This window comes from Chiloscyllium plagiosum, unplaced genomic scaffold, assembly GCF_037043375.1.
Source record: "Chiloscyllium plagiosum isolate Xiang-an unplaced genomic scaffold, Cpla_swu_hap1 HiC_scaffold_9, whole genome shotgun sequence".
In the NCBI taxonomy this organism is placed as follows: domain Eukaryota; kingdom Metazoa; phylum Chordata; class Chondrichthyes; order Orectolobiformes; family Hemiscylliidae; genus Chiloscyllium; species Chiloscyllium plagiosum.
Window position 1 is genome coordinate 63,570,394 of NW_028270147.1, and position 26,790 is coordinate 63,597,183.

At 38.9% G+C, this 26,790-nt stretch overlaps 1 protein-coding gene across 2 annotated transcripts in view; it reads right to left on the reverse strand.

Annotated features, from left to right (window-relative positions):
- Positions 1 to 916: 916 nt before the first annotated feature.
- The window catches only part of alg6 (ALG6 alpha-1,3-glucosyltransferase), a 58,325-nt gene continuing 32,451 nt past the window's right edge, over positions 917 to 26,790 (reverse strand). The window contains exons 10-14 of one of the 2 annotated variants that reach the window (XM_087990693.1): positions 19,293 to 19,377; positions 14,208 to 14,278; positions 6,285 to 6,353; positions 3,841 to 4,039; positions 917 to 1,192 (exon numbers count right to left, since the gene is read on the reverse strand). In XM_087990693.1, the coding sequence (XP_087846819.1) occupies positions 995 to 1,192; positions 3,841 to 4,039; positions 6,285 to 6,353; positions 14,208 to 14,278; positions 19,293 to 19,377 (622 nt within the window). In that variant the 3' untranslated portion in view covers positions 917 to 994. The remainder of the gene's footprint in view (positions 1,193 to 3,840; positions 4,040 to 6,284; positions 6,354 to 14,207; positions 14,279 to 19,292; positions 19,378 to 26,790) is intronic. The other variant, XM_087990694.1, reaches the window with a different exon arrangement.

Here is a 26,790-nt window from a genome sequence, read left to right on the forward strand (position 1 = left end):
GAGATCAGAGGTTGAAGAAACATTGTCCTACAATACTGTCAGAGTCCCAGGATATTAACCCAACAATCATGATGGCATGGTTCCACGTCAGGATGGAGTGTGGATTGGGCAGAATCTTGCAGGTTGTGGTTTACCCACATCTGACCCCCTTGTCCTAGGTGGGAGACATTTGGAAAATGCTGTCGGAGACATTTTGCAAGTTATTGCAGTGCATCTTCTATATGGTACACACTGCTGTCACTGCAATGACAGTGAGGGGAATGAATATTAATGTTGGCATATGGGGTACCAATCATGCAGGCTTTGTTCCAGATAGTGTCGATCTTTTATTAGATTATTTTTAAGTGTTGTTGGAGCTATATCTAGGCAAGTGAAGAGTACCCACCACATTCCTGACAACTGCATGTAGATTGTAGACAGGCAGAAAAGAGGCAAGTTATTACTGATGAATTCCCAGTTTCTGACTTGCACTTGTAGCCACAGTATTTATATGCTGATTCATTTGTTAAATGGTATGTCCCAGGATGTTGGTACTGGCAAAGTTAAGGGGAGATGGTTAGATCCTGTCATGTTGGAGATTATTGCCTGGCAGTTGGAAAGCAACCAGTCATGTCTCTTTAAAGTTCCAAGCACAAAGATTGACAGTTCAGCAGTGTGTAGGAACCTAGGAGCAAATACAAGTTGCTTAACATTCCACACATTGAACTAGCAATGTGTCTTTTCACTAATTTTGTCCTTGAACAGGACTTCTTTCTAATGTAGCATGATTATTGCTTGCCTCTTATCATTCCAAGCCTGAATGCTGTGCAGGCCTTGTTGCATTTGAACATGGGAGACTGCTTCATACCACATGGCAAATTTTTCACGTGATCTCTTAAGGCAACTACTGTATGCAATTTAAAAAAACGTTTTGGCATTAGGATTCAAAACAGTTTTTATTCTCTGTCCTTTACAGACAATATAATTAATTCCTAGGTTTGCAGTGACTTGTTCTTCATATCACCTTTTGCTGAGGCTTCTTGTGGATAGGTTCCGATAGATGCAGAATGTTGAAATACAGCAGAAAGATCAAAAAGTGGATGCAAGAAAATAGAGACACCAGGACAGGGAATAAGTCTGGCAGTTGTGGGGGAGGATCTTGTGTCGCACTTATCAAACTCAGTACAACCATGGCAATTATGGATAGAAGGAACTGTAGGAATAAAAAAGAAAATGTTTCTGTTTCATATACATTAAGTCACATTTTTCAATACTTGTTCTGGCTTCCAATGTTGGAAATATAAATATTAGAAGATCTGCGAACCAGTATAATTCCCTGTATGACCTTCATTCTCCCTGCATCCTTACTTTGGTGTAATGCTCATTAACCATCTTCTATTTTGTCTCAATGTTTCTTAAAATGTCAATACAATGGAACTGTTTGAGCGTTCACATTTCCTTCTACAACACACAGATTCTTTTAAAATCTATGTTCATTTTTACTAAAGCATTAGTTTTTGATGCATGTTGCCTTCTTTGCCCTCTTTTCCACCTTGGTGGTGATGTCCTGTTCATTGATGTCAACCTCTCAACTAGGGTTCTTATGAAAAAAAAATCAGTTTATTCTTTAAATGCCATTCATTTGATGTTCAGATGTTTTGGTACCAAGACTTCAGCTTAAATGTCTCAGCTAACATTCCAGTTGCATGGAGAAAGACTGCTTGAGACTCAAACTGTTAGTATGCAAGAACAACATGTAAGCTAACATAAGCTAAAATCCTTTATGATGTGAGGATCTGAATATAAAAATAATGTATTCCACTTCAGTTACACAAAGCATCGGTGACACCACATTTGAAATATTGTGCATCAAAGAGTCATAGAGATGTACAGCATGGAAACAGACTCTTCAGTCCAACCAGTCCATGCCGACCTGATAACCCAACCCAATCTAGTCCCACCTGCCAGCATCCGGCTCATACTGTGCATCATTTTGGATATTAAAGAAGAATATAAGTGCATTAGAAACAGTTTATTAGATTGATGCCTCGAATGAATGCGTTGTCTTATGAAGATAGATTGGGCTTGTTTCGACTGGAATTTAGAAAAATGAGAGTGGTTTGACTAAGTGTATATGATCCTGAATGGTCTTGACAAGATAGTTGTCTGAAAGATATTTCCTTATGGGTTAGTCCAAAAGTAGCAGGTATTGTTTTAAAGTTAAGTGTCACCCTTTGAGGACAGAGATGAGGTTTGCTTTCCCTTTCTCAGAGAATCATGCAAATTTTGAACTCCACCTAAAAGACAGAAGTAAGGTCACTGAATATTTTTAAGGCAGAGGTAGACAGATCCCAGTTAGGCAAGGGAATCAATGGTATTAGGATGGATGGGAATATGTAATTCACAAAGAAACAAATCAGTCCTGATCTGAATAGAAGAGCAGGCTCAAGGTACTAAAGGGTCTACTTCTCTCCTATTTGTATGTGGGTATGCACAGCACTGAGGGAGTGCAGCGTTGTCATTTTTCAGATGAAACATGAAATGGAAGGTCTTGTCTGCTCTGTCAGGTAGTTGTAAAAGGTCCTGCGGTACTATTTTGAAAATTTTCAGGAGCGTTCTCCTTGATGTGCTGACCAATATTGATTCTTCAACCAATTTGTTTTAAAACACAGATGGACTAATCATTACTTCATTGCTCTTTGCAGGATCTTGCTCTGTGCAAATTGGGTGCTGCAATTCCCCCATTTAAGAAGTTAAAGTACGTACTTAGAAATGAAAAAAGAACTGTGAGGCATCCTAAGATATTGAAACATGCAATTTAAAAAGAACTTTCCTTTTTTAAATTTTCTCCTAATATTCCCTCCTCCACTACAGCCACTTATGCATCTTTTGAGTAATATTTCTGAAGTCGTCACATTGGACTTGAAAAGTTAACTCTGTACCTCTCGTCATAAATGCTGACAGACTTGCTTAATTTCTCCTGTATTCCTGATGAAGGGCTTTTGCCCAAAACATCGATTTTCCTGCTCCTCGGATGCTGTCTGAACTGCTGTGCTTTTCCAGCACCAATCTAGTCCAGAATCTGGTTGCCAGCATCTGCAGTCCTTGTTTTTACCTAGTTAATTTCTCCAGGACGTGGTTTTAATTTCATTTTCCAACAGCTATAGTATTTTGGTTTTGAGCCAATGTAGAGCTGGTTTATGCCAAGTGTATGGTCAGTTTGTGTTGTGATTCTGAAATAACATAACTGGGCTAAAACACCTGAAGATTAATCTCCTGTGAAGACCTATTTATAATTCATAAAGATATAAAAAAAGGAAATTAAATGTCTGACCCCATTTTTGACACTGTTAACGTTAAACACTTCCACATTAATTACTATGAATAATAGTCAAAGTAAAGCTCATGCTCCACTGCTTCAGCAGCATAACATCAAATGTCACAGTGTTGTGATGTTTTCTATTTCCTACACCAGCCATCCTCATGGCCAATTTGCTACTACTTAACATTCAATTATTGAATTTATCTAAACTGGTTTTGAATCAAGGCCCGATATGTAGTAGGTAAAGGTGTGATTCCAGTGCTCATTTCAAAACAAATTTAAACCAAATGATTTTCAAAAAGTAATTATTTACTTACTGCAAAGTTAAAAAAAATCACACAACACCAGGTTATAGTCCAACAGGTTTATTTGGAAGCACTAGCTTTTGAAGCGCTGCTTTTTCATCAGGTGGTTGAAGAAGCAGTGCTCCAAAAGCTAGTGATTCCAAATAAACCTGTTGGACTATAACCTGGTGTTGTGTAATTTTTTTAACTTTGTCCACCCCAGTCCAACACCAGCACCTCTGAATCATTACTCACTGCAAGTTTTGCAAGACACGGTGGAATTATAAAGTGTGGAATGCACTTCCTCACTCCCTGAGAAAATTGTTCGAGTTGCAGATCCTCCAATGATACTTTTTCAAAGGCTGACAGAAATGTTGTTGTGATGAGGAGGAAGGCCAAAGAGGTAACAGTGTAAGGAAGGAGCAGTCCATCCTTCAGCAACAGGGGCAACATGCTGTGGGTACAACAAAATAAAGAATTTTCATTCTTACTCAGAAATACAAGAAACATAACGTTCATTAAACTAAAACTATACAATAAGTTGGACTGATCTCTGGATTAGGGAAAGACTTGTTACGTATCTCCTAAAAAGAAAAACTGGATGGTATCAAAGGCTGAAAATATAAATGACTTTCATTAGTGTTATGAATATGGGCCTTTGTAAGATAGTTATGTTTAAACATTCTTTTTAAAATTAGGGTAAAGCAAAATGTCCTGGAATGGAGCATGGTGAACTGTGCCTGTGAACAGACACAACTGATGTGCCCCATTAGGTCAGAGACCCAAGGTTACAACACATCTCCTGTATTCCTGATGAAGGGCCTTTGCCCAAAACATCGATTTTCCTGCTCCTCGGATGCTGTCTGAACTGCTGTGCTTTTCCAGCACCACTCTAATCCAGAATCTGGTTGCCAGCATCTGCAGTCCTTGTTTTTACCTAGTTAATTTCTCCAGGACGTGGTTTTAATTTCATTTTCCAACAGCTATAGTATTTTGATTTTGAGCCAATGTAGAGCTGGTTTATGGTTTATAGAAATTCAAGCACCAGTTTTTATACCTAGCCCCAAAGAATGTCAGAAATAAAAACAGAAATCACGATAGAAACCCAGCAGGTCTGGCAGCATCCTTGGGAAGAAAGCAGAGTTATTGTTTGAGTTCCAGTGGTTCTTCCTCAGTGTAGTACCGATGTTCTGTTCTTTCTATGCCTCACTGGGGTAGCACACTGGAAATCAAGTCCTGAGATTCCTGAAATTGTGATACAAGCTTTAACTTTTGTGCAAGTAAGGTCTGCAATTTACCTCCCTGACAGACTTGGATTAATTGAAAACATGGATCAGTTTTCTGTACTTAATTACTATTTACTACAAATAAGTAATGTTCTAACCACAAATAAACATGAGTTTGAACATGTAACTCTACTAATTAAAACTCAAATACTCCTACACAGAGACAGATAAAGAAAAGAAAAATGGTGTTACTGATAGAGGGGAAAATATACTGAGGAAACAATTCAATGGCACCTGTCCACAGGAATTAATAGATAGTTCCCTTTGTTTCTCAAAGTCCTTTAGCTCTCTTAGCTTTTACTTCACATTTATTTCACTTCTTCATAGCAGGCTTGACTTACTGGTTAAAAGCAATAGCTTATAATAACTGGCTTTCTTTAGCTTCAGGTATTTGACTACACACACCACTGCCCCTTCCAGAGTCCAAAGGCTTCTCACTAACATTCACCCCTACAAGATGTTTAGTAACCCAAGAGCCAATCGTAGAGTTGTCATCATGCTGATGACCTAGAAATGAATTCAGTTCCACAAACCAATCAACAACCTGTTACTAGCCAAATCTCTGAATGTAGACACTCTGTGGCCATGATGTCTCCTATTAATCATCTCCCGTTGCTTGCAAAACAACAGTCAAAAATGACCCACAATGAATTTCAGTAAATTACTTTTAAAAAGTACAGCAATTCCTTCCTCAGCCCTTTGTTTAAAACTGTCCTTCTCCTAATGTAGGCCACATTCAAAAATAAAGTAAAATAAAAAGATACAAAAATAGACTTCAGAGACCAAGGTTGGTGCATTGCTGCTGGAAGTTAATTTGATTATACTCAGAAATGGCATTTAAAAAGACATGGAAAACTTACCCTGGATTTAATAAAGAGAAGAGAATCTTTTGATGGCCACGAAAAATTTGGAGCTTTAGCTACAAGAATACCTATCTGCTGAGTGTGCGCTGTGGAGTAGAGATGTGGCAAAAAGCTTTTGGTTTATTATTGTGTTCACTGGTTAGTGAGGAACTGCCTATTCTGTAGCTTAGTGGACTAATTAAACCCACTAAATAACTTTCAGTTGATGTTCATTTCATATTTATTAGAACAGTAGAACTCTTTAAACATGACACCATATGCAATTCTTACCAGTGGCTTCTAACAGAATGGTAACAGCACAAACTCTGGAAACAGTGACCCAAATATTTAGAAAGTTTAAAAACCAACAGATGCTTGATGTTTATCAAAATCATATGCAAGGCAGAAGACTTACAAGGAAGACTTCTGACATCTTAAATTTGTTGTACATTAAACAGGAGAGGAAATGGAAAATCATCTGCAGTAAGACCAAGGCATTTCCACAGAATTTAGTCATTTAAAACTATTAATTAGTTTCCATTTAGAGATTTGAAAAAAGAAATGACCTCACCTAAAAGTTGACACAAGCAAAAACCAAGTTGCCATAAAAGGGATTTCATGTAGAAGCAATAATACAGGTCTGAAAACAAATTGAATAAAGACATATGATTAAAAATTTGCACAGAGCCGTACTGAAATATGGCAAGGAACATATGGGTTAACACACAGACCAAGATGATCAATGGTTCAGTCCCAGTCTGTACTTTGTTAGCTGACCTCAGCCAGGATAATATTAGGGGTATTATAAATGGTCTCAATATTTTTGTCAGCATAGCAATACCATTACAATTAAATATTAAGATGTGCTATCTGACAAATAACCATAAATACTCAATATAATGAGCAACCTGTTCACATTTGAATCGCAGAGCACATTGTTAGTTAGATCAGCCATAACCGTACTAATTGGAGGGGTCGAATGGCCTGCTCCATGTTTGTATGTATGTTATAGTCCAATAGGTTTATTTGAAATCACAAACTTTCGAAGTGCTGCTCCTTCATTACCTGTCAAAGGACTATCACCTGATGCCGTTGTGACTTCTGACTTTATCCACCTCAGTTCAACACTGGCATCTCCACATCATGTATGTATGTTGGCCTTGGAGATGACAGTTTAACCTATTAAGTCGCTGCAAATGCAATGCAATACTTTCCACTTAACGACTTTTCCCAGTTATCCAGCAAACTTCTTGACTTCAGATTATTATTGATTTCCTTTTGAAAAGGCACAATTGAATCTGCTTGTAACATACTCTCAAGGAGTGCATTCTAGGTCATAACCACTTGATAAATAAATCTGCTTTTCCATATATCGCCATTGATTTTTTTGGCCACTTACCTTACTGTCAGTATCCTTTGGTTCTTCTCTCCACTACTAATGGGAACATCTAGAGCCCTCATGATTTTGGATACCTTGATTAAATCTCTCAATTTTCTCTTTTGTAAGAAGAGCAACCCCAGCTTCTCTAATCTAATTATGAAGCTGAAATTCTTTACCCCAAAGCTATTCTCAAAGTTATTTGCACCACCTCTGAAGTCTTCACATCCACCCGATAATTGGACATAATACTCCAGTACAGGTCAATCCAGTGTTTCATGAACATCATCGAAACTTTGCTTTTGTTCTCCAAGCTTCTATTTATAAAGCCAGATATCTCTCATTCTTTCTAACCACCATCTTAACCTGCCCTACCACATTTAATGATTTGTGCACACAAACAGCTAGATTTGTTCTTGCAGCCATTAAACTAAACTAAAATGTGGAAATTGCCTCTCCTTGTTCCTCTTACCAAAAATATGACACTTTCCATTTATCTGCATTAAGATTTATCTACTACATGCCCTCCTATTCCACCAATATGTCTATCTCTCTCTCTCTCGATTTATCAGTAAAATCCTCTCAGTTGATAATACTTCCAAGTATTATGTCATCTGCAGTTTCTGAAATTGCATCCTATACACTCAAGTTTGGATTATTGATGTAGATCAAATAAAACAGTGGTTCTAATATTGATCCTGAACATCAAAAATGATTTATCTTTTGCAAGTTCATGCTGGCTTTCCTCAATTTAGCCATATTTGGCCAAGTGACTGTTAGTTTTATCCTGGATTGTTTTCAAAAGGTTTTCTCCATCATAGAGTTAAACTGATTAATCTGTTGTTACCAACATACTTTTTTTTGGTCAAGAGTATATATTTGCAGTTCTTCAGTTCTCTGGCCTCACCCTTGTATTAAGGTTTGGAAAATTATGTCCAGTACTGTCCCAGTTTTGTCCCTTACTTCCAATAGCATCTCTGAATATAATGCATCTGATCCTGTTGGTTTTAAGTACAGCCAATCCTTCCAATATGTCCTTTCCATCAATTCTTGACTCATCTAGTATCTCAATTACATCCACTTTCACTACATGTTTGGCTTCATTTTCTTTACTAAAGTGAGATGCAAGTACTTATCTACTATCTTAGCTATGTCTTCTACTTCCCTGAAATAGCTACTTTTAGATCCCTAAATCACACCCAATTTTTCTCCGATTTTCATTTTACTTCTTATATGCTTACTGACCACTAATGGCTTCCCATTTTTCTTAGCTGCCAGTCTTCACTTATACTGACTTTCCGAACAAGAACAATGCCAACCTCTTCCTGAAAACATCACTTGAGTGTATCTTAGCACCAGTTAGTGCTCTCAGGAAAGAAACAGGAAATATGCAGTTTCCTGCTAATTTTGTGGCCCTCTGCCTCCTCCAACTCCTGTCCCTCTGCACTAATGGCAGCAATGTGGCACAAACCTTACTGCTGAGGAAAAATCTCAGGAAGGCTAGAAAGTGCATGGAAAAGAATTGGGGCCAATTGCAACATTGCTGAGCATTAGCCTCATTCAGTTTGTAGCACTGTTGCTTCAGTCAAAAGCTTGTGGGTTCAAATCCACTCCAAAATTTGAGAATATTATTTAATAAGAGAATGCTCCAGAGGAACTATCCTTCAAATAAACATTGAAATGTGGCGCTGTTCTTCTAATGTGCATGTTAACAATCCAATGGCATTACTTAAAGAAGAAAGAGTTCAACAGACACCCTAGCCCACCACCAACCCAAAATCATCAGTTATTCATCATCTAATATACAAAATGGCCACTACATTTGGCTACATAAAAGGCACGTGATATTTAAATAACCCAATGTATGTAAAGTGTGCAGTAGAATGAAATTGAATGTTAATGATAATGTACTTGGTGATGTAACTCGGACATCAACAGTCGCATGCTATCAAAAGTTAAAAAGAGGAATGGACAAACTATATTGAAGAGTTGTAGTCAGTATTCTGAAAATTAGAATGTAAATAAATAATCTACAGGATCCACGCAGGGTCAGAATAAGGCAAAGACGGAGATGCAGCAGACTCAAATACGAACAGTCAAGACAAGCAGAGCAGCCTTGAGTGCAATACAGACATCAGTTCAATACATTGTCTACAATCAAACTAAGCTCACCCGTAATAAACGGCCACTTAAGTAAAACATCAGTGAGCCGCCGATCCCTATAGAATCATATCCTAGAAAAAGACAGTGCATTCAGGTAGGGTGCGAGAACATTAGAATAAAAAGTATGTATAATTTTAGAATAAGAAATTAAGCCAAGGAAGCAAATCTGTAGCCAGGTTTGATAAATTATTGCCAGTAACTGTGCTTTGGGCAGAAGGCTGCTCCGTTAATTTTATGGCAGCCAAATTGTCTTTTGACTGCCTCAAGGTTGGAATGAGATAGAGTAGACGCCTGTTTGGACAAACTGACAAATTGATATGTCAACTGGCAGGAATATCAGTGATCAGATTAGTCAGTAAATATAGAATCTCTAGTTATATTCAGTTAGGTAAGTAATATAAACTTTATAAATAAATGCTCCATTCATTTTTAGCTACTCTACACAGCGTGGCTTAGCACATTCTGCCCAATTCTCTTTTATAAAATGAACAGACATTAAATTAATTGTTTAAAAAAAAAATTCTCAGACTTTTGGATAATTCATACTCAACTGCCTATATCTCATTCATATCTATTCCCACAGTAATTTGTGCTGGGCCTAAAACTTTTACAATTTACATCTGTTTCCGTGCTATACATCTCCATGACTTCGATGAAGAGAGCGAAGGCATGGTAGCTAAATTTGCAGAAGAGATCAAAATATATAGGCAAGTTTGTTGTTAGTACGGCATAAACAGGTTTCAGGTGTTAAGTTTGCATAGATAGGTTAAGTGAGTGGGCAAAAATACTGGCAGATGAAGTATAATGTGGGAAGCTGTACTTTGGCAGGAATAATGATAAAAAAATGGATTACTTATATAGAAAATGACAGCTCAATCCCACAGTACAAAGGGATTGATGTGTTCTAGTATGTCATTACCATGGATCAGGACCTCTAAGACATTTTAACTTGCAATTCCAAAATCCGTGTTTTAAAAGAGGGCTGATACAGCCAAATGTCTGCAGATGTAAATTAAATGCCTTCCTGGAGAGTACCACCTAGAGAATGTCACGCCCAAAAATGCTAAGAGGAACTTCAAACAACATTTCAAAGGAGGAAATAGGTAAATTAAAACAGACTGGATTGTGACCTCGTTTGTCTAGAAAATAAGGGGGCTGATAAACCCCCTGTTCAACAGCTAACTACCCTCTGTGAATTATATCCCAAATTGCCAACACATTGTGTTTTTCTCTTTGGAGAATGTATATGGACAGGGTTTTTAAAAAAAGTTTCAATTGTACTGGAGTGTTCTAGTGGGACTGAGGCTTATTTCTGCTGGTGTGTACCAGTCTGGGTTTGAAGAAAAATCACTGGGCTTGAAGTGTTAACTCTGCATTCTGAAACTGGCAAAACTCAGCAGTCTGGCAGCAATTTCTGTTTTTGCTAACTAGATTGATACCTATAATGAGTGGGTTCTCTTACAAGGATAGGCTAGACAGGCTGCACTTGTTTCTACTGGAATTTAGAAGAATGAGAGGTGACCTGATTGAAGTATATGAGATCCTGAATGGTCTTGACAAGGTGTGGAATGGGTGTTTCCTCACATTAGTCAGTCCAGAAATAGGGGACACTTCTAAATTTAGGGGGTCACCCTTTTAGCAGAGATGAAAAATTTTCTTCCAGAGAGTTATGCACCTTTGAAATACTGTGCCTCAGAAGGCTGTGGAGTTAGAGTGATTAAATATTTTTAAGGGGGCAGCGTATAGCTTCTTGTTAGGCAAGAGAAGCCAAGATTATTAGTGGTAAAAAGTATGTGGTATTTGAAACTTAAATTAATCAGTTTGATTTTATTCAATGATGGAGCAGGCTTGAAAGGCTGAAAAGTCTATTTATGCTCCTATTTTGTATGTTTGCATTTTCAGGTTAGGCAGACACCAAATAAGACCGTATATTAAGATATGACAGAGTCTGTTAGGAGGTGGGAAACATCACAGAATAGTCATTCTTTTCCAAAGCTAGGTTCCAGCCTAATTTTTCCAAGTTACTGAACTGAAGCACTACACCACTGCTCTGGTGGATAACTGAGCAAAGGTCAGAGATAAAACTGAGAACCTTCTTAATTTTTAATAGTCTAATATCTCAGTACACAGTGCATTTACTCACTGCGCTTTCACAGCTAGTCAGTTAAAATTCATTATGTGGACAATTATCTAACATTGGGACAAATCATCTATTCATTAGCTTAAAACATCAATTTAGCTCAGTTAGTAACATTGCTGGGTCAGGAGTTGAGTCCAAGCCTTTTTGAGTCCAAGATATTTAATGCTATATGATCTTTATCAGTCATGTGTTTGTAGTTCACATCTTGGCATTCCTGGCAACTGCAGCATCACAAAAAAAGACGTTCACAAAGCATAGGTAGTTGAGTTCATCATGTATTATGTAATACATTTTCCAATTACAAGAAAAAAGTCAAGTTTTTTTGGTAAAAGAGACTTTGTGATGAGTTTCTAATTAAGTTTCTAAGACCAATATTGGAACTGACAAAATTGATCCAGTTAAATTATTTGTTCATCGAGAAATTCAAATGCTGAGGGATAAATTTTGTATAATCAGTTATGGCTAGGAAGTGAGATAAATTGGTTTAAATCTATGGAATAAGACCATTATGTAGTATAAAGGGGTTTATTTCTGAAGATAGCAAGGACTGAGAGATATTGTAAGAAAATGAATAGATATGTTTGGTATTTCAAGAAGTGGTGGATTTGTCTCTGAAGGAAATTCCCATATCATTAATGTCTGTGATTTTACCTGAAGCATTGCAATTTCATGAAGAATGTGAAAGTAGGATGAGAATCTTACCTGTAAAGAAACACATGCCTAACTCTCTTTCAAAATTGAAGAATGGCAGCACTTGGTGTATGAAGGAATATCTGCAATATTACATTTCTACAAAACAGGTCTATCATGAGTAACTTTAAATTCTGCACATCCCCACCCCCATTCCACTGCTAACCAACAATGCCTCACATTTAGTCTTGATCGCAGCACCTCTAGCGAAGCCATAGTTCCTCAGCCAGTTCTGTATGTGTGAGAAAGTGTTATTGAACGTTACAACTATGGGTCTGCAGTACCCCAAACCCAAAGCCAAAGCTGTTCTTGCCAGTCAAATGCTCTTCCCAGTAGAAAGTGGAGCGAAGTGATTTACTTTGTTTCTACTTGACTTTAATCTCTCTCTCATCTGGAAAATTATTGTGTTAACCAAGGCCATTAACAGCTTAAATCATGGAAACTTCCAGTCCTTTATATCTCTATACTACAGCAGGCTGCACATTTACTCATTTAACCAATGAGTTTTCCCAATTGTTTTGAAAACAAACCACAGGAGCAAAGAATAAGAGGGACACCTAGTAAGAGAGTAAAGCTCACCTTTAATTAAACATTTCTAAGCAATTTATTAAGTTGTGCAAATCTCTCTTTCTCTCATTATATAGCATCATGTTGTTTTTCATAGTATGTTAGCTTATAGATGTTGCAAACTAAGTGCCACATAACTAAAGTACAGCATGTTCTTTCCAAGGCAGCTGACTGCCTCAAGTCTCTGATTCCGCTTAATTGAAAGATCACAGCAAACCAATTTTAAACGCTAACCCAAAACACATGATCTGCTGAAGGTTTCAAATCCCCGTGTATTTTAACAATACAACGGCCTCAATGAACTTAAAAGAGAAAGCTCACTCACTGAGCCAATGCTATAATAGGAGTTATTGACATGCTCATTGCTATGGTGAGATGATGGTTTAGATACATACTGGGACTAGACATTTTGTGTAACTCACATTTTATGGCAGACAAGATTTCATGAATGAACAAACTTCCAAATTTTATATTCATGCTGCAGGAAAATAATGATGAGGAGGTGGTTGAGGGGTGACTTTATAAAGTTTTATAAAATCACGAGGGGCATAGTTAAGGTGAATAGTAAGGATTTTCTCCCCCTAGGGCAGGGGGAGTTCAAAACTAGGGTGCATATTTTTAAAGGTGAGAAGAGAAAGTTTTAAAAAGCACATGAGGAGCAACTTTTTATTTTTACAGAGTAGTTCATATGTGGAATGAACTACCAGAGAAAGTTGTGGATGCAGGTTCAGTTACATTTAAAAGACATTTGGGTAAATACACGGATAGGAAAGGTTTGGAAAGATCTGGGCCAAAGGCAGGCAAGTGGGACTAGTTTAGTTTGGGAACATGGTCGGGGTGAACTAGGTGGACCAAAGGGTCCATTTCCATGCTGTACGACTGAGTAAAACGAGGGATGGCCACATAGAATGCAGAGACAAACAAAAACAAGGGGAGAAAAGACCTTTTTGTTTTAGAAACTAATTATTACAATACTGCACTAAGATTAGAAGATACAACCGCATGTTGCGGTAGTAGCTAACAAACAAGGAAGATCTCAGGTTCAGTCTCTCAGCTGTGCTTTGACTGAAATAACAATTATAGAGATACAATGAGCCACAATCATAAATGGATGAACAATGACTGTCATTTGAGCCAACATCCTGCGTATTCCTGATGGAAAGTGCATACTGAACTAAGGGGACTGCAAGCTCGTTGCAATGTCCCCCCCCCCCTCCCTCAACCCAGAGTTCAATCATTCATCTGTGTTCACTGTGAAAACTCATCAAGAACAGCCAGTAAGAGACTTTCAAAATCTGTCAGCATTGAGGAAATCATATTGCACGAGTGTCAACACTTCAACAGAAAAAGGAAAAATTAAGGCCAGAGACTTAAAATGTTGGTTTCAAATCTTTCACAGCATTAACAAATTTACCCTTAACACTGGAAAGTCCTTAACATGTCCTAATTAAATGACAGCAGCAAGATATGAATTGTCCTTATTTAATCTGCTGTTCATCGGATGATTAATAAATTTCTATCCCAGGACATTAAAATTACAGATTTTCAAAACTTACAGAGCAGCCAGAAGTATAGACTTCTCATGAACTTGGAAAGAAAACAGGAAGAATGACAAGGAACAGTTCACCTAGAAATTGAAAAGAAAATTAAATTTCAATTTGTGTCCATTAAAAATTGCAAGAAATCGTCACCTAAATTCTCCTACTAGCCCAACTTTTACCTTTTCAAAGGCATTCACTTATTCAAAATTGACTTAAAGCATTAAATGCTCCTGTCTTTACAGATGAGACCAAACCTGCTGAGTATTTCCAGCACTTTGCTTTGTTTCAGCTTCACAACTGCCAGCAACCCCTGATATTTCTGTGTGAGCTCAGGCCAGTGCTAATTACTGGTCAATATCTAGTTGACAAACAACCCCTGGAAATGTATCATTCCACAGGTGGGATCTGTTCTGTTGTGATTCCCTTTAAACATGGCTGCTAATATCAGAAGTACAACTGAGAGCAGTTGCCAAGTGAAATCTGGAAAAGACTAACACAATTTTAAATTGTGTACTTTCATTTAATGCAGAAAAGTTGGCTTTACACTGCCTCCCAGTTGAGGTAACTTACATTCACTTATGGCAGTGGTGAGCAATCCATCCTGTCCAGCTAGAATGCAAACTACAGCAGTCAAGCAGCTCATGAAAGATGTCTGAACAACAGAAGAAAAATCTAGTCTAGGGAACATAGTTGAGGGAAGGTGGGCTGCAAATGATGTGAGACTGTATTATGAGATCCACTGGCTTGGACAGTGTCAGTAAGATATTCCATAATTCCCTGCAGCAACTCATACTTATTATAGCAATAAGGAAGGGCCCTAGGTTAGGAGGGAAGGTCAAATGTATTACCACATTCGCTATAATCTGCTACCTCTTAGATTAAGGTTGAAGCAACACTTGTTGGCCAGTATCTTGATGCTACATCATTGTACAAAAACGGAGCTTTTAAGATACCTCATATGCTAGAATAGTAGTGGTCAAATTATGGTCTGGCTACCATTCACCGGAAGCTTCAGTAGACAGACCTCACGGTTTCAATTCTCTGCTCATGGACTGTCTATAGGATATTGACCAAACATGTGCTTTGCTCTTTTTTTTTGCTTTTAACAAAAAGGTGTATCAATATTTTGTTTGGAGGCCAATCTATCTCAACACCCATCCCAGTGAAAGGGTTCAAATAAACAGTGTACTTTTGTTCTTTTTCCTGTAGCAAACCACTTGGCAATAATTCCCTCAGTGGCATAATCAAAATCAAAGAAAAATTAAAGACTTGCATTATATAGCTCACTGTTGTAGACTTTAATGTATTTCCATAATTAATCCTTCAGATTTCTCAAAACCATGACACTATAGTTAGTCATTTCATAAGTATAGATTTTAAACAAGATTTTAGTAGAGAATAGTAACATTGTCTGAAGTAAATGATTTGAATTTGCTCAAGATTGTTCATAAATAGCTAAAGCTTCAGTACAAGTTCAGCATTTCAAGCATTTATCTGCATTTCTGATTCTCCCAAGACTGTCAGCACTTTTAGAATTGTAATGACTCACGAGACGTGTAGAGTTCAAGTTAATTATTGCTGTACTTTGAAACCTTACTCGTGACCAATCAATTTATAAATTCATTGTTAAAAATTTTAAAAAGCAAATACTTTAAATTCCAAGTTACAAGCACTTTAAAGCAAATTAGTTGAAGTGGAAGTTGTGCTGTCAAGTGATTTCTTCGATTTTAATTTGTTTTCTCCCCTACTTCTTCTTGCTGCCCTTCCTGTATTGAATTTATGTTGTACTTTGGAGCTGGTGGCTGCTCTCTGGAGTCTCAACCAAGCAGTCATTTTTGGCTAAAAACGTGTGTCGGTGGAGAAACCAATATGGACAGCATCACCACTGAGCCCGAGGTTGTCCGCATCCAAGAGGCACATATTCGATAACAGTCAGCAGACAGCAATCCGGAATGGAAACACGAGCTGAACTTTCCCCCTGCTGAAAGGCAATAAAGCCAATTATACAATCCCAACTATTGTCCCAGCAAAGATTAGCTAACTTAGCAGATGAACGCAAGAACCTGGAATCATCCCATCTGTATGACTTAGTATTACACTTAGCAGTGCCTTCAGATGCCAGGTCATCAAGAATAGTGTTGACGTTTTGTTTTAAACTGTGTCTGCAGAGTGCAGCTCACATTCCACAACACATGTTCCCTACCAGCCGCCAAGGGATCTTATAACATGATGGAATCCTGTCATTATCTGTCTTCACTTTCAATCCTCAGATACTGAGTTACATTCCCTGAGTAAGTGCCAAACTTACTTAGAAGGTCAAAATCTAAAGGTGAAAATTAAACTTCCTTGTTTGTAGCCTTTACTAAAAATTCTCTCACCACCCAACAAATTCTGTTTAAATATTTGCAGACAATAAAAAATCAGTCTGAAACTCTTGATAGCAGGATGTATAAATGCACTGCAGGAAGCAGCAACACAGAGCAAGAAGAACTTAGCGATAAATTAACTAATCCAGAGCCACAATGGATGTGTCAGCATTCCTTGGATGAGTAAAGGGAAAGATTGAGGCAGCATTTTCATTGCTGATCACTATCTAGTGATGTTTACTGAAAAGCAAGTAAATGCAAATAGTATACTCTTGAGAAATGCAGCATTGGCTAGAATAGAGGGGAGATATAGCTTATGTAGGGTCTTAAAAGGAGTGGCTAGTGAGATAGTTGTCAAAATGGTTTTAATTTAAAAGGTTCCCTTGATTCAAGGGCAGTCCCATTCGATTGGAAGGTAGTGAATGGAATGCTTTTATTCAAAAAGGGAGGGAGTCAGAAAGCAGGAATCGACTGGCTAATTTGCTTAACACCTGTCACACTGAAAATGCTAGAAACCATTGTTAGTAGAATTATAGCAAGGTAAATTCAAGGTGATCAGGGAGAGTCAACATGGTTTAGTGAAAGAGAAATCATGTTTCACCAATCCATTGGAATTCTTTGAAGTGGTTATATATACTGTGGTTAAAGAGGAACTTATGGATGTACTGTACTTAGATTTCCAGAAGGCATTTGATAATTTTCCACATCAAAGGTTATTGCAGAAAATGTAAGTTCATAATGTAAGAGGCAACATATTGGCATGGAGAGAAGATTGACTGGCTAACTAGAAGCAGAGAGTAGGTATAAGTGAGTCTTCTTCAAGGTTGGAAAAATGCGTGGTACAGGAATTGGTGCAGGAACCTCAACAAATAATGATTTGTATAAATCACTTGTAGGAAGGGATAGAAGGTTTGCTTGCCAAATTTGCAGATGACATAAAGATAGATAGAAAGGTTGTCGAGGGATATAAGGAAGCCAGAAAAAAATATAGACAGATTTATAAGTGGGCAGGTTTGTGGCAAATAATGGGAAAATGTGAAATTGTCCATCTGGCAGGAAGAATGAAAAGAAGCATTTAAATCAAAAATGGTGGGAGATTACAAAGTTCTGAGATGCAAAGGGATCTGGGTGTCCTCGTGCATGAATCGCAAAAGGTTAGTGTGCAGGTAGAGCAAGTAATTTAGAAAGTTAATAGAATGTTACCATTTATTATGAGGGAAAATAAATACAAAAGTAGGGAGGTTATGCTTCAGTTATATAGGGCACAGGTGAGACCATATCTGCATAGTGTTGGCCACCTTCTTTAGGAAAGATGTAAATATACTGGAGGGAGTTCAGAGAAACTTTACCAGAGTTATAGTTGGAATGAGCGAGTTATCTTAGAGAAAAAGTTGGATAGGATCAGCATGGACTCTGGAAGAGTAAGAAGTGACTTGATTGAAACACAAAAGAGCTTGAGAGGTCTTGACATGGTAGAAGTGGAAAGGATGTTTCTTCTAATAGGAGAATTGAGAACTAGAGGTCACTGGTTTAAAAATCAGGGGTTGTCATTTGGAATAGAGAGTAGGCTTTTTTCCCCATTTTAGAAGGTTGAGTATCTTTGAAACGCTCAGATAGAAAGATAACAAATTCAGTCTTTAAATACTTTGAAAGCAGAGTAGATAAATTCTTCTAAAGCCACAGGTGAAAGTTATATGGGAATGCAGATTTAAGGATACAATCTAATCAGACATGATTTTATTGAAGGCTCAATGGCCTAGGTCTGCTGTTAATTTGTGTTTATATGTGACACCAACATTTTGGTGTCTCAATTAAGTGCCTATTTTTTCAAGAAAGAATCAAAGAAGAGAATGTTAACAGACTATTTAACAGCCGGATAGTAGGGATTAAAAATACAGATCTACCTGATTCAGACATTCACACATCCATTGAGTCACAGCATGAAACAGACCCTTCCGTCCAACTTGTCTGCTCTAGTATCCTAAACTGCTCTGGTCCCATTTGCCACATATCGCTTTAAATCCTTCCTATTCATGTACCCATCAGATTCATTTTAAATATTATAATTGTATCCGTCTCCACTACCTCTTCTGGTAGCTCGTTCCATACGTGCATCACCCTCTGCGTGACCAGGTTTTTCCTGAGGTCCCTTTTAAATCTTTCCCCTCCCACCTTAAATCTATGCCCTCTAGTTTTGGACTCCCCTACCCTGGGAAAAAGACCTTGGCTATTTATCCTATCTGTGCCCCTCTTGATTTTATAAACCTCTATAATGTCACCCCTCAGTCTCTGAACTCCAGGGAAAATAGCCCCAGCATATTCAGCTTCTCTCTATAGTTCAAACCCTCCAATCCAGGCAATATCCTTGTAAATCTTTTCTGACCCCTCTCAAATTAAACTTCTTTCCTACAGCAGGGAGACCATAGAGTCATAAAGATGTACAGCATGGAAACCTGTCCATGACAACCAGATATCCCAACCCACTCTAGTCCCAACTGCCAGCACCCAGCCCCATATCCCTCCAAACAATGGTGTTAAGTAAATTCAGGATATTTTGTCTCTACTATTGCTCAGTAGTGACCTCAGTACATTGATTCAAGGGATGTTCGTCATTAATCTAGTTCAGGTGCACTAAAAAAACTGAGCTGTAGGAAAGCTCCTTCTAAAACAAAAAGAAATTAATTACATGCAATAAACATCAATGTATGCTAAACAAAATGAATTAAAGACCTACCAGTGCAAGTTTGAACCCCTTTAGCGAGGGGTTAATTGTCAGCTTTATGCACGAAGGCAACAATGTCAAAAGAGTGGCAACAAAACTGATGAAAGAAAACAATGTTGTTAAACAATATACGTGTAAAACTGTACACATGAAATACAAAATAAAGCAATAAAACTTCCTCATTCACTTTAGAATTCATTAAAGTATGAAGTACACGCTTATCTCAAAACATCCTCTTTCTTTTCAGAAAGGCCCACATGTCTGAACACGGTCTCTTCTTGATACATTGCCAAAGACTAGGAAATCAGTTCAGGAGAATCACCAATTTGTTATTTGTGTGACATTGGATGCTAACCCACCTATATTCAACTATTTTAAAAGTGAGAGAATCCATAGTGAGGGAGCTACAGCATGATACCATGCTAGAAATCATTCTGAACAAAATCTCTTGGAAATATTAATAATGTCCACGCACTTCACTTAAGCAACTGATTAGAGTTAAAATAGAATGTTTTTTTTCCTCAATGTTTGATCTTCAAAAGATTTGGAATGACAGTTTGGGGAATAAGAATGTAGCAAAGCTCTGGTCCATGGAACTCGAGATCACTTTTTAAAAATCCCACCTCCCCCCTCCATTTAGAACACAGAGTAGGCAGTTTTTTTCGCCTTCAGAGGAATGCATATCTTTGGAACTCAGAGGGAAAAGATGATCAATTTAGAGCCCTTAAATATTTTGAAAGAAGAGATGGATAAATTCGTCAAAGCCAAGGGGTGAAAGGTTATTGCAGTATGTGGGAATGCAGATTTGAGGTTACAATCTGATCAGAAATGATCTTATTGAAGGCTCAATGACCTCGGTCTGAGGAGGAATTGTTTCTGTCAAATGGTCATGAATCTGTGGAATTCACTGTCCCAGAGTGCAGTGGTCGTCTGGACACTGAAAAGAATTTGAGAAGGAAATGGATATATTTTTAACTTAGTAATGGGTGAAAGGGTTTTGGGGGCAGGCAGGTAAATGGAACTGATGCAGAGGTGTGCCATGACCATGTTGAACAGCAGAGTAATCTTAAAGGGCTGAACTAACTACTCCTACTCCTAGTTTATGTTCTCGGCAGATTCTAACTATCTGTGCACCATTCTTCTCTTAAGCTTCTTACGACGTTCTTCAGTTCCAGATTTTATGGCCATTTATCCAGCCACATAAGTATCGTGAATAATAATTTTCCAAAATCTCCAGATTGAGCCTCACCACTCCACCCTCCCATTGTAACTGAAATGCTTGCATCGAGTATCAGTTTGGTTGTCTTTTTCTCAAATACCAAAATCTGGATATCTTCATTGCGACCAGAAATGCACATACTACTCCAGGTATCATTGTAGTTGTGACTTGTACAGGTTCTTGGGATGTACTTAATCTCTCTGGCTATATCAAGATCCAGCGGACTATCTTTCCCATTCTGGCACATTGTGATATTGGTGTTAATGATATAAACACCAATGTCCCCAAATATATCACATGCTGTGTTTTGTAACCTGGAATTTTATTTTACATTCCTGTTTATTTCCCTTTATTCATCACAGAATTCACCACCTCTCCACCTTTAAATACAAATGTCCCTTAAAAACCCACCTCTTGTTTTTACTCTTGATTTTTTAAAACCTTTCAGATCACCTGCAAACTTGGTAGCTTTGTGAGATAGACATGTCATACTGGCCAGAATTTAAAGTTGGCAATGGGGCCCTTGCCTAGCAATGGGATAACCGGTTGGAGCCTTTCTCCAGGAGGCCCAAATACTATTTCAGGTAATTGGATGCTTACCCAGACAGTGTTGGGCCACCCAACTGCTGGGTGGAAACCACGTCCGGGATCTGGTCAATCACAAGGTGGTGGTATGACTGAGGGCGGTAATCCCCATCTGTCTTACAATGGGGCCTACCACAAGGATGGCTGGTGGAACCCCCAAACAGAGGTGAGTGCACCAGCAAGATAGGGAACAGAAGTTGTGATGTGGGGGCGGGAAGAGTTTGGTCCGAAGCAAGGTAGGGAAATGCTACCTGGCTGGGACCTTCGATTGAGCAGAGAATCCATGAATGAATGAACACCATCCCCCTCCCCAAATAGGCTGCTGAAAAACTCAGAATGGTGTGCTGGGCAGTCTTGCCAATTGTGAGCCACTGCCTAGTGCTAGTTGAATACCAGCAGTAGTGGATTCATACCTTTAAGTGGATATTTATGGGCTTCAACTGAGTTTTGAACAAGGACACTGCCTGCAAGCCTGCCTGCCTTTGATTTGTTCAGAGGATTTGGAGATCAGCATGTATGTCCTTACTCAATCACATCGCCAACCCACCTGAGGAGAGTTGGGGGCATTATGTTTTGTCAGATCAGTACAAAGCATTTTAGTGTCAGGTGTAAACTGGATTGATGCAAATTAAATGTTCTATAACAGTCTGCATTAGCTCTAACCCCAGAAAACAGCATCAAGCACCACCATGACAATTTACTATCTTATGGTAGTGAGAGATTACTAGGTTAGTTGTAATCTTGAATTATGGGCAATTTAGTGCTGTAAACCTACGTCCAGTAGAAACAATAATGCAGCTCCCCAGTAACCTTCTTTCCAGTCGAAAAACACATATCCCTTTTGGTAGAATTTAATTCTCTAGTCCACAAGAGAAAATACATACAAAATGAAATACCCAACAAACAAAAGATTAAATTTAGCTTATTACAGCATTTTAAAAAAAACTCTTGTGAAGCTTCTAGATCTCAAGTACTGACAATGCATTATGTACCTCCAAGCTGCCATTCTTTGTGTTGAGTGTGTATCAAGTGCAATCTGTCTCCACCTACCATCGACAAGTCTGCACTTTTCACCAGAAGTCAATAGTTAGATAATCTCCTCAGTTGAAAAAGGCATTGAGGTCAATTGCAATGTCCCCAAAGTCACAACAGCTGTGATCAGCTAACTTAAACACATCAAGGGTCACAGCTTCTTAGTCCAAATGTCTCAGCACTACAGGAGGCAGCATATTCACCTGCTGAGTTATTGCAAGCACTTCAAATGACTAAATTAGAATCACTTGCAGTGAACCGTACTTTTAGATGGAACATACACTACACAAATTTGCCATCCAAGTCATTAAGTTTACTGTGCATATAAAGTATAAGAATTTATAGATTATTGTGAATATTAAATGTGCATACAAGATAAATGAGTAGGTTGTGGTAAATGTTATGTTTAATGTGTGCTGTAGTCCTAGCTTAGTTGTGAGAAAAATAACAGCATTCTAATAAATACATACTTGCTATAAATTATTATTCCTTTTGGTTTTTCTTTCTTGGCCAGCCTATCTGGAATCTCATCCTGAAACCAATTTGGGGATGGAAGAGAATTAGAATAAACTACGTTTCAACCTCTTATCCATTTATATTATTCATTTACAAGATGTCAGCGTCACAGGCTAAGATACAAGTTTTTTCCATTCCCAATTGTTTGAAAGGGTGATGGTGATTTGCTGTGTTGAACCTTAGTAGTCCATGTGGTGTAGGTACACCTACAGTGTTGTTAGGGAGGGAGTTACAGGATGACAGCAAAGGAATGATGGTGTAATTCCAAGTCAGGATGGTGTGAGACTTGGGAGGAGAACTTGCAGGGTATTCCTGTGGATCTGCTGCCCTCATGCTGTTAGATGCTACTGGATGCGGATTTGGAAGATGTTGCCTAAGAAGCCAGAGAGAGTTTTTGCAGTGTATCTTGTCGATGTTGTTATTGTATCCCAGTGGTGGAAGGAGTGAATGTTGAAGGTGTCAGATGAGTACCAATTAATTAGGCTGCTGTGACCTGGACGGTGTCAAGCTTCTTCAGTGTGGTTGGAGACTTCACTCATTAAGGCAAGTAGAGAATATTCCATCACACTCATTCGTTTTCAGTATCTGCAGTATTTTGCTTTTATCAGATGAGATTGGTTGATTGTGGGATTACTTTGATCTGTCTACTGCACGCTGTTTACACTATTCGGCATGCTGATAGTTCTGTGCAGCTTAATTAGTTTCACACCTCCTTCAGGTGTGCTTAGAGCTGGTCCTGGCATGTCCTCCTGCACTCTTGATTAAAAGTGGGTTGATCTCCTGACTTGATGGCAATGTTAGGGTAGTGGATATGTGGGGTGAACAGCTTAGATTGTTGTGCAATGCAGTTCTGCTGCCACGGATTGCCCGAAGCACATCACAGATGTCCAGTATTGAGTTGCTAGGTCTGCTCAAATCTTGACCAGTCTGTGCAATAGTTCTCTCAGTTTTAGCAAAAGCCCCCCCGTCCCCTCCCCAGCAAGATATTAATAACAAAGACTTTGCACTGTCGACAGTGCTCTGTTGTCAGTTCTTAATGGAATTAAGCAAGACACATGGTCTTTCCAGTTACATTCCTTTTATCAGACATTTTAGGGGTTAGATAGAATGAAGTGGCTTGCATGGCCACTTGAGGGCATTTAAGAATCAAATATGTTGCTGATGACTTTCCTTCTCTAAAGACCATTAGTGAACCAGGCAGCTTTTAATTACAATTAATAACAGTTTCCTGGTCACTATTAGTCTAGCGTTTAATTCTAGATTTAGTAATTGAATTCAAATTTTACCAAATACAATGCTGAGATTCAAATCCATGCCCCAGAGATTTGCCTGGCCTCATGGATGACTAGTGCAGTCAGATTACCACTACACCACCTTCAATGCATCTTAGGTAAACAGATAAACCACTTAAAATGTAAGTTTGCTTGCTGAGCTGGAAGGTTTGTTTTCAGATGTTTCATCACCATACTAGGTAACATCATCAGTGAGCCTCCGGTGAAGCGCTGGTGGTGTGTCCCGCTTTCAATTTATATGTTTAGGTTTCTTTGGGTGGGTGATATCATTTCCAGTTGTTTTTCTCCGGAGGATGGTAGAATGGGTCCAAATTGATGTGTTTATTGATAAAGTTCCGTTTGCTTCAAGGAATTCTCATTAAAATGTAAGTTTGCTTGCTGAGCTGGAAGGTTTGTTTTCAGATGTTTCATCACCATACTAGGTAACATCATCAGTGAGCCTCCGGTGAAGCGCTGGTGGTGTGTCCCGCTTTCAATTTATATGTTTAGGTTTCTTTGGGTGGGTGATATCATTTCCAGTTGTTTTTCTCCGGAGGATGGTAGAATGGGTCCAAATTGATGTGTTTATTGATAAAGTTCCGTTTGCTTCAAGGAATTCTCTGCTTGGCTTGTCTTGGAATGGATGCATTGTCTCAGTCAAAGTGGTGTCCTTCTTTGTCTGTATGCTGGCCACCAGGATATATGAACATCAACTAGCCTCAAAAAGACATGATCCACTATCATTAGTATCACGACATATAGACAAAGAAGGACACCAGTTTGACTGGGACACCACATCTATCCTAGGATGGGCCAAACAGAGACACGCACGAGAATTCCTTGAAGCATGGCATTCCAACCGGAACTCTAACAATAATTTTAACTTTCCAAACATCGACTGGGACTAGATTAGATTAGATTAGATTACTTACAGTGTGGAAACAGGCCCTTCGGCCCAACAAGTCCACACCGCCCCGCCGAAGCGCAACCCACCCATACCCCTACATTTACCCCTTACCTAACACTACGGCAATTTAGTATGGCCAATTCACCTGACCTGCACATCTTTGGACTGTGGGAGGAAACCGGAGCACCCGGAGGAAACCCACGCAGACACGGGGAGAATGTGCAAACTCCACACAGTCAGTCACCTGAGGCGGGAATTGAACCCGGGTCTCTAGCGCTGTGAGGCAGCAGTGCTAACCACTGTGCCACCGTGCCACCATGGTGTTAAAGGTTTAGATGGAGAGGAATTCCTTAAGTGTGTACAAGACAATTTTCTGAATCAGTATGTGGACGTACCTACTAGAGAAGGTGCAAAACTTGACCTACTCTTGGGAAATAAGACAGGGCAGGTGACTGAGGTGTCAGTGGGGGAGCACTTTGGGGCCAGCGATCATAATTCTATTCGTTTTAAAATAGTGATGGAAAAGGATAGACCAGATCTAAAAGTTGAAGTTCTAAATTGGAGAAAGGCCAATTTTGACGGTATTAGGCAAGAACTTTCGAAAGCTGATTGGAGGCAGATGTTCGCAGGTAAAGGGATGGCTGAAAAATGGGAAGCCTTCAGAAATGAGATAACAAGAATCCAGTGAAAGTATACTCCTGACAGAGTGAAAGGGAAGGCTGGTAGGTATAGGGAATGCTGGATGACTAAAGAAATTGAGGGTTTGGTTAAGATAAAGGAAGCATATATCAGATATAGACAGGATAGATCGAGTGAATCCTTAGAAGAGTATAAAGAAAGTAGGAGTATACTTAAGAGGGAAATCAGGAGGTCAAAAAGGGGACATGAGATAGCTTTGACAAGTAGAATTAAGGAGAATCCAAAGGGTTTTTACAAATATTTTTAAGGACAACAGGGTAACTAGGGAGAGAATAGGGCCCCTCAAAGATCAACAAGGCGGCCTTTGTGTGGAGCCACAGAAAATAGGAGAGATACTAAATTAATATTTTGCATCAGTATTTACTGTGGAAAAGGATATGGAAGATATAGACTGTAGGGAAATAGATGGTGACATCTTGCAAAATGTCCAGTCCAGATTACAGAGGAGGAAGTGCTGAATGTCTTGAAACGTTTAAAGGTGGATAAATCCCCAGGACCTGATCAGGTGTACCCGAGAACTCTGTGGGAAGTTAGAGAAGTGATTGCTGAGCCTCTTGCTGAGATATTTGTATCATCGATAGTCACAGGTGAGGTGCCGGAAGACTGGAGGTTGGCAAACGTGGTGCCACTGTTTAAGAAGGGCGGTAAAGACAAGTCAGGGAACTATAGACCGGTGAGCCTGACCTCGGTGGTGGGCAAGATGTTGGAGGGAATCCTGAGGGACAGGATGTACATGTATTTGGAAAGGCAAGGACTGATTCGGGATAGTCAACATGGCTTTGTGCATGGGAAATCATGTCTCACAAACTTGTCTGAGTTTTTTGAAGAAGTAACTAAGAAGATTGATGAGGGCAGGGCAGTAGATGTGATCTATATGGACTTCAGTAAGGCGTTCGACAAGGTTCCCCATGGGAGACTGATTAGCAAGGTTAGATCTCATGGAATACAGGGAGAAATAGCCATTTGGATACAGAACTGGCTCAAAGGTAGAAGACAGAGGGTGGTGGTGGAGGGTTGTTTTTCAGACTGGAGGCCTGTGACCAGTGGAGTGCCACAAGGATCGGTGCTGGGCCCTCTACTTTTTGTCATTTACATAAATGATTTGGATGCGAGCATAAGAGGTACAGTTAGTAAGTTTGCAGATGACACCAAAATTGTAGGTGTAGTGGACAGCGAAGAGGGTTACCTCAGATTACAACAGGATCTGGACCAGATGGGCCAATGGACTGAGAAGTGGCAGATGGAGTTTATTTCGGATAAATGCAATGTGCTGCGTTTTGG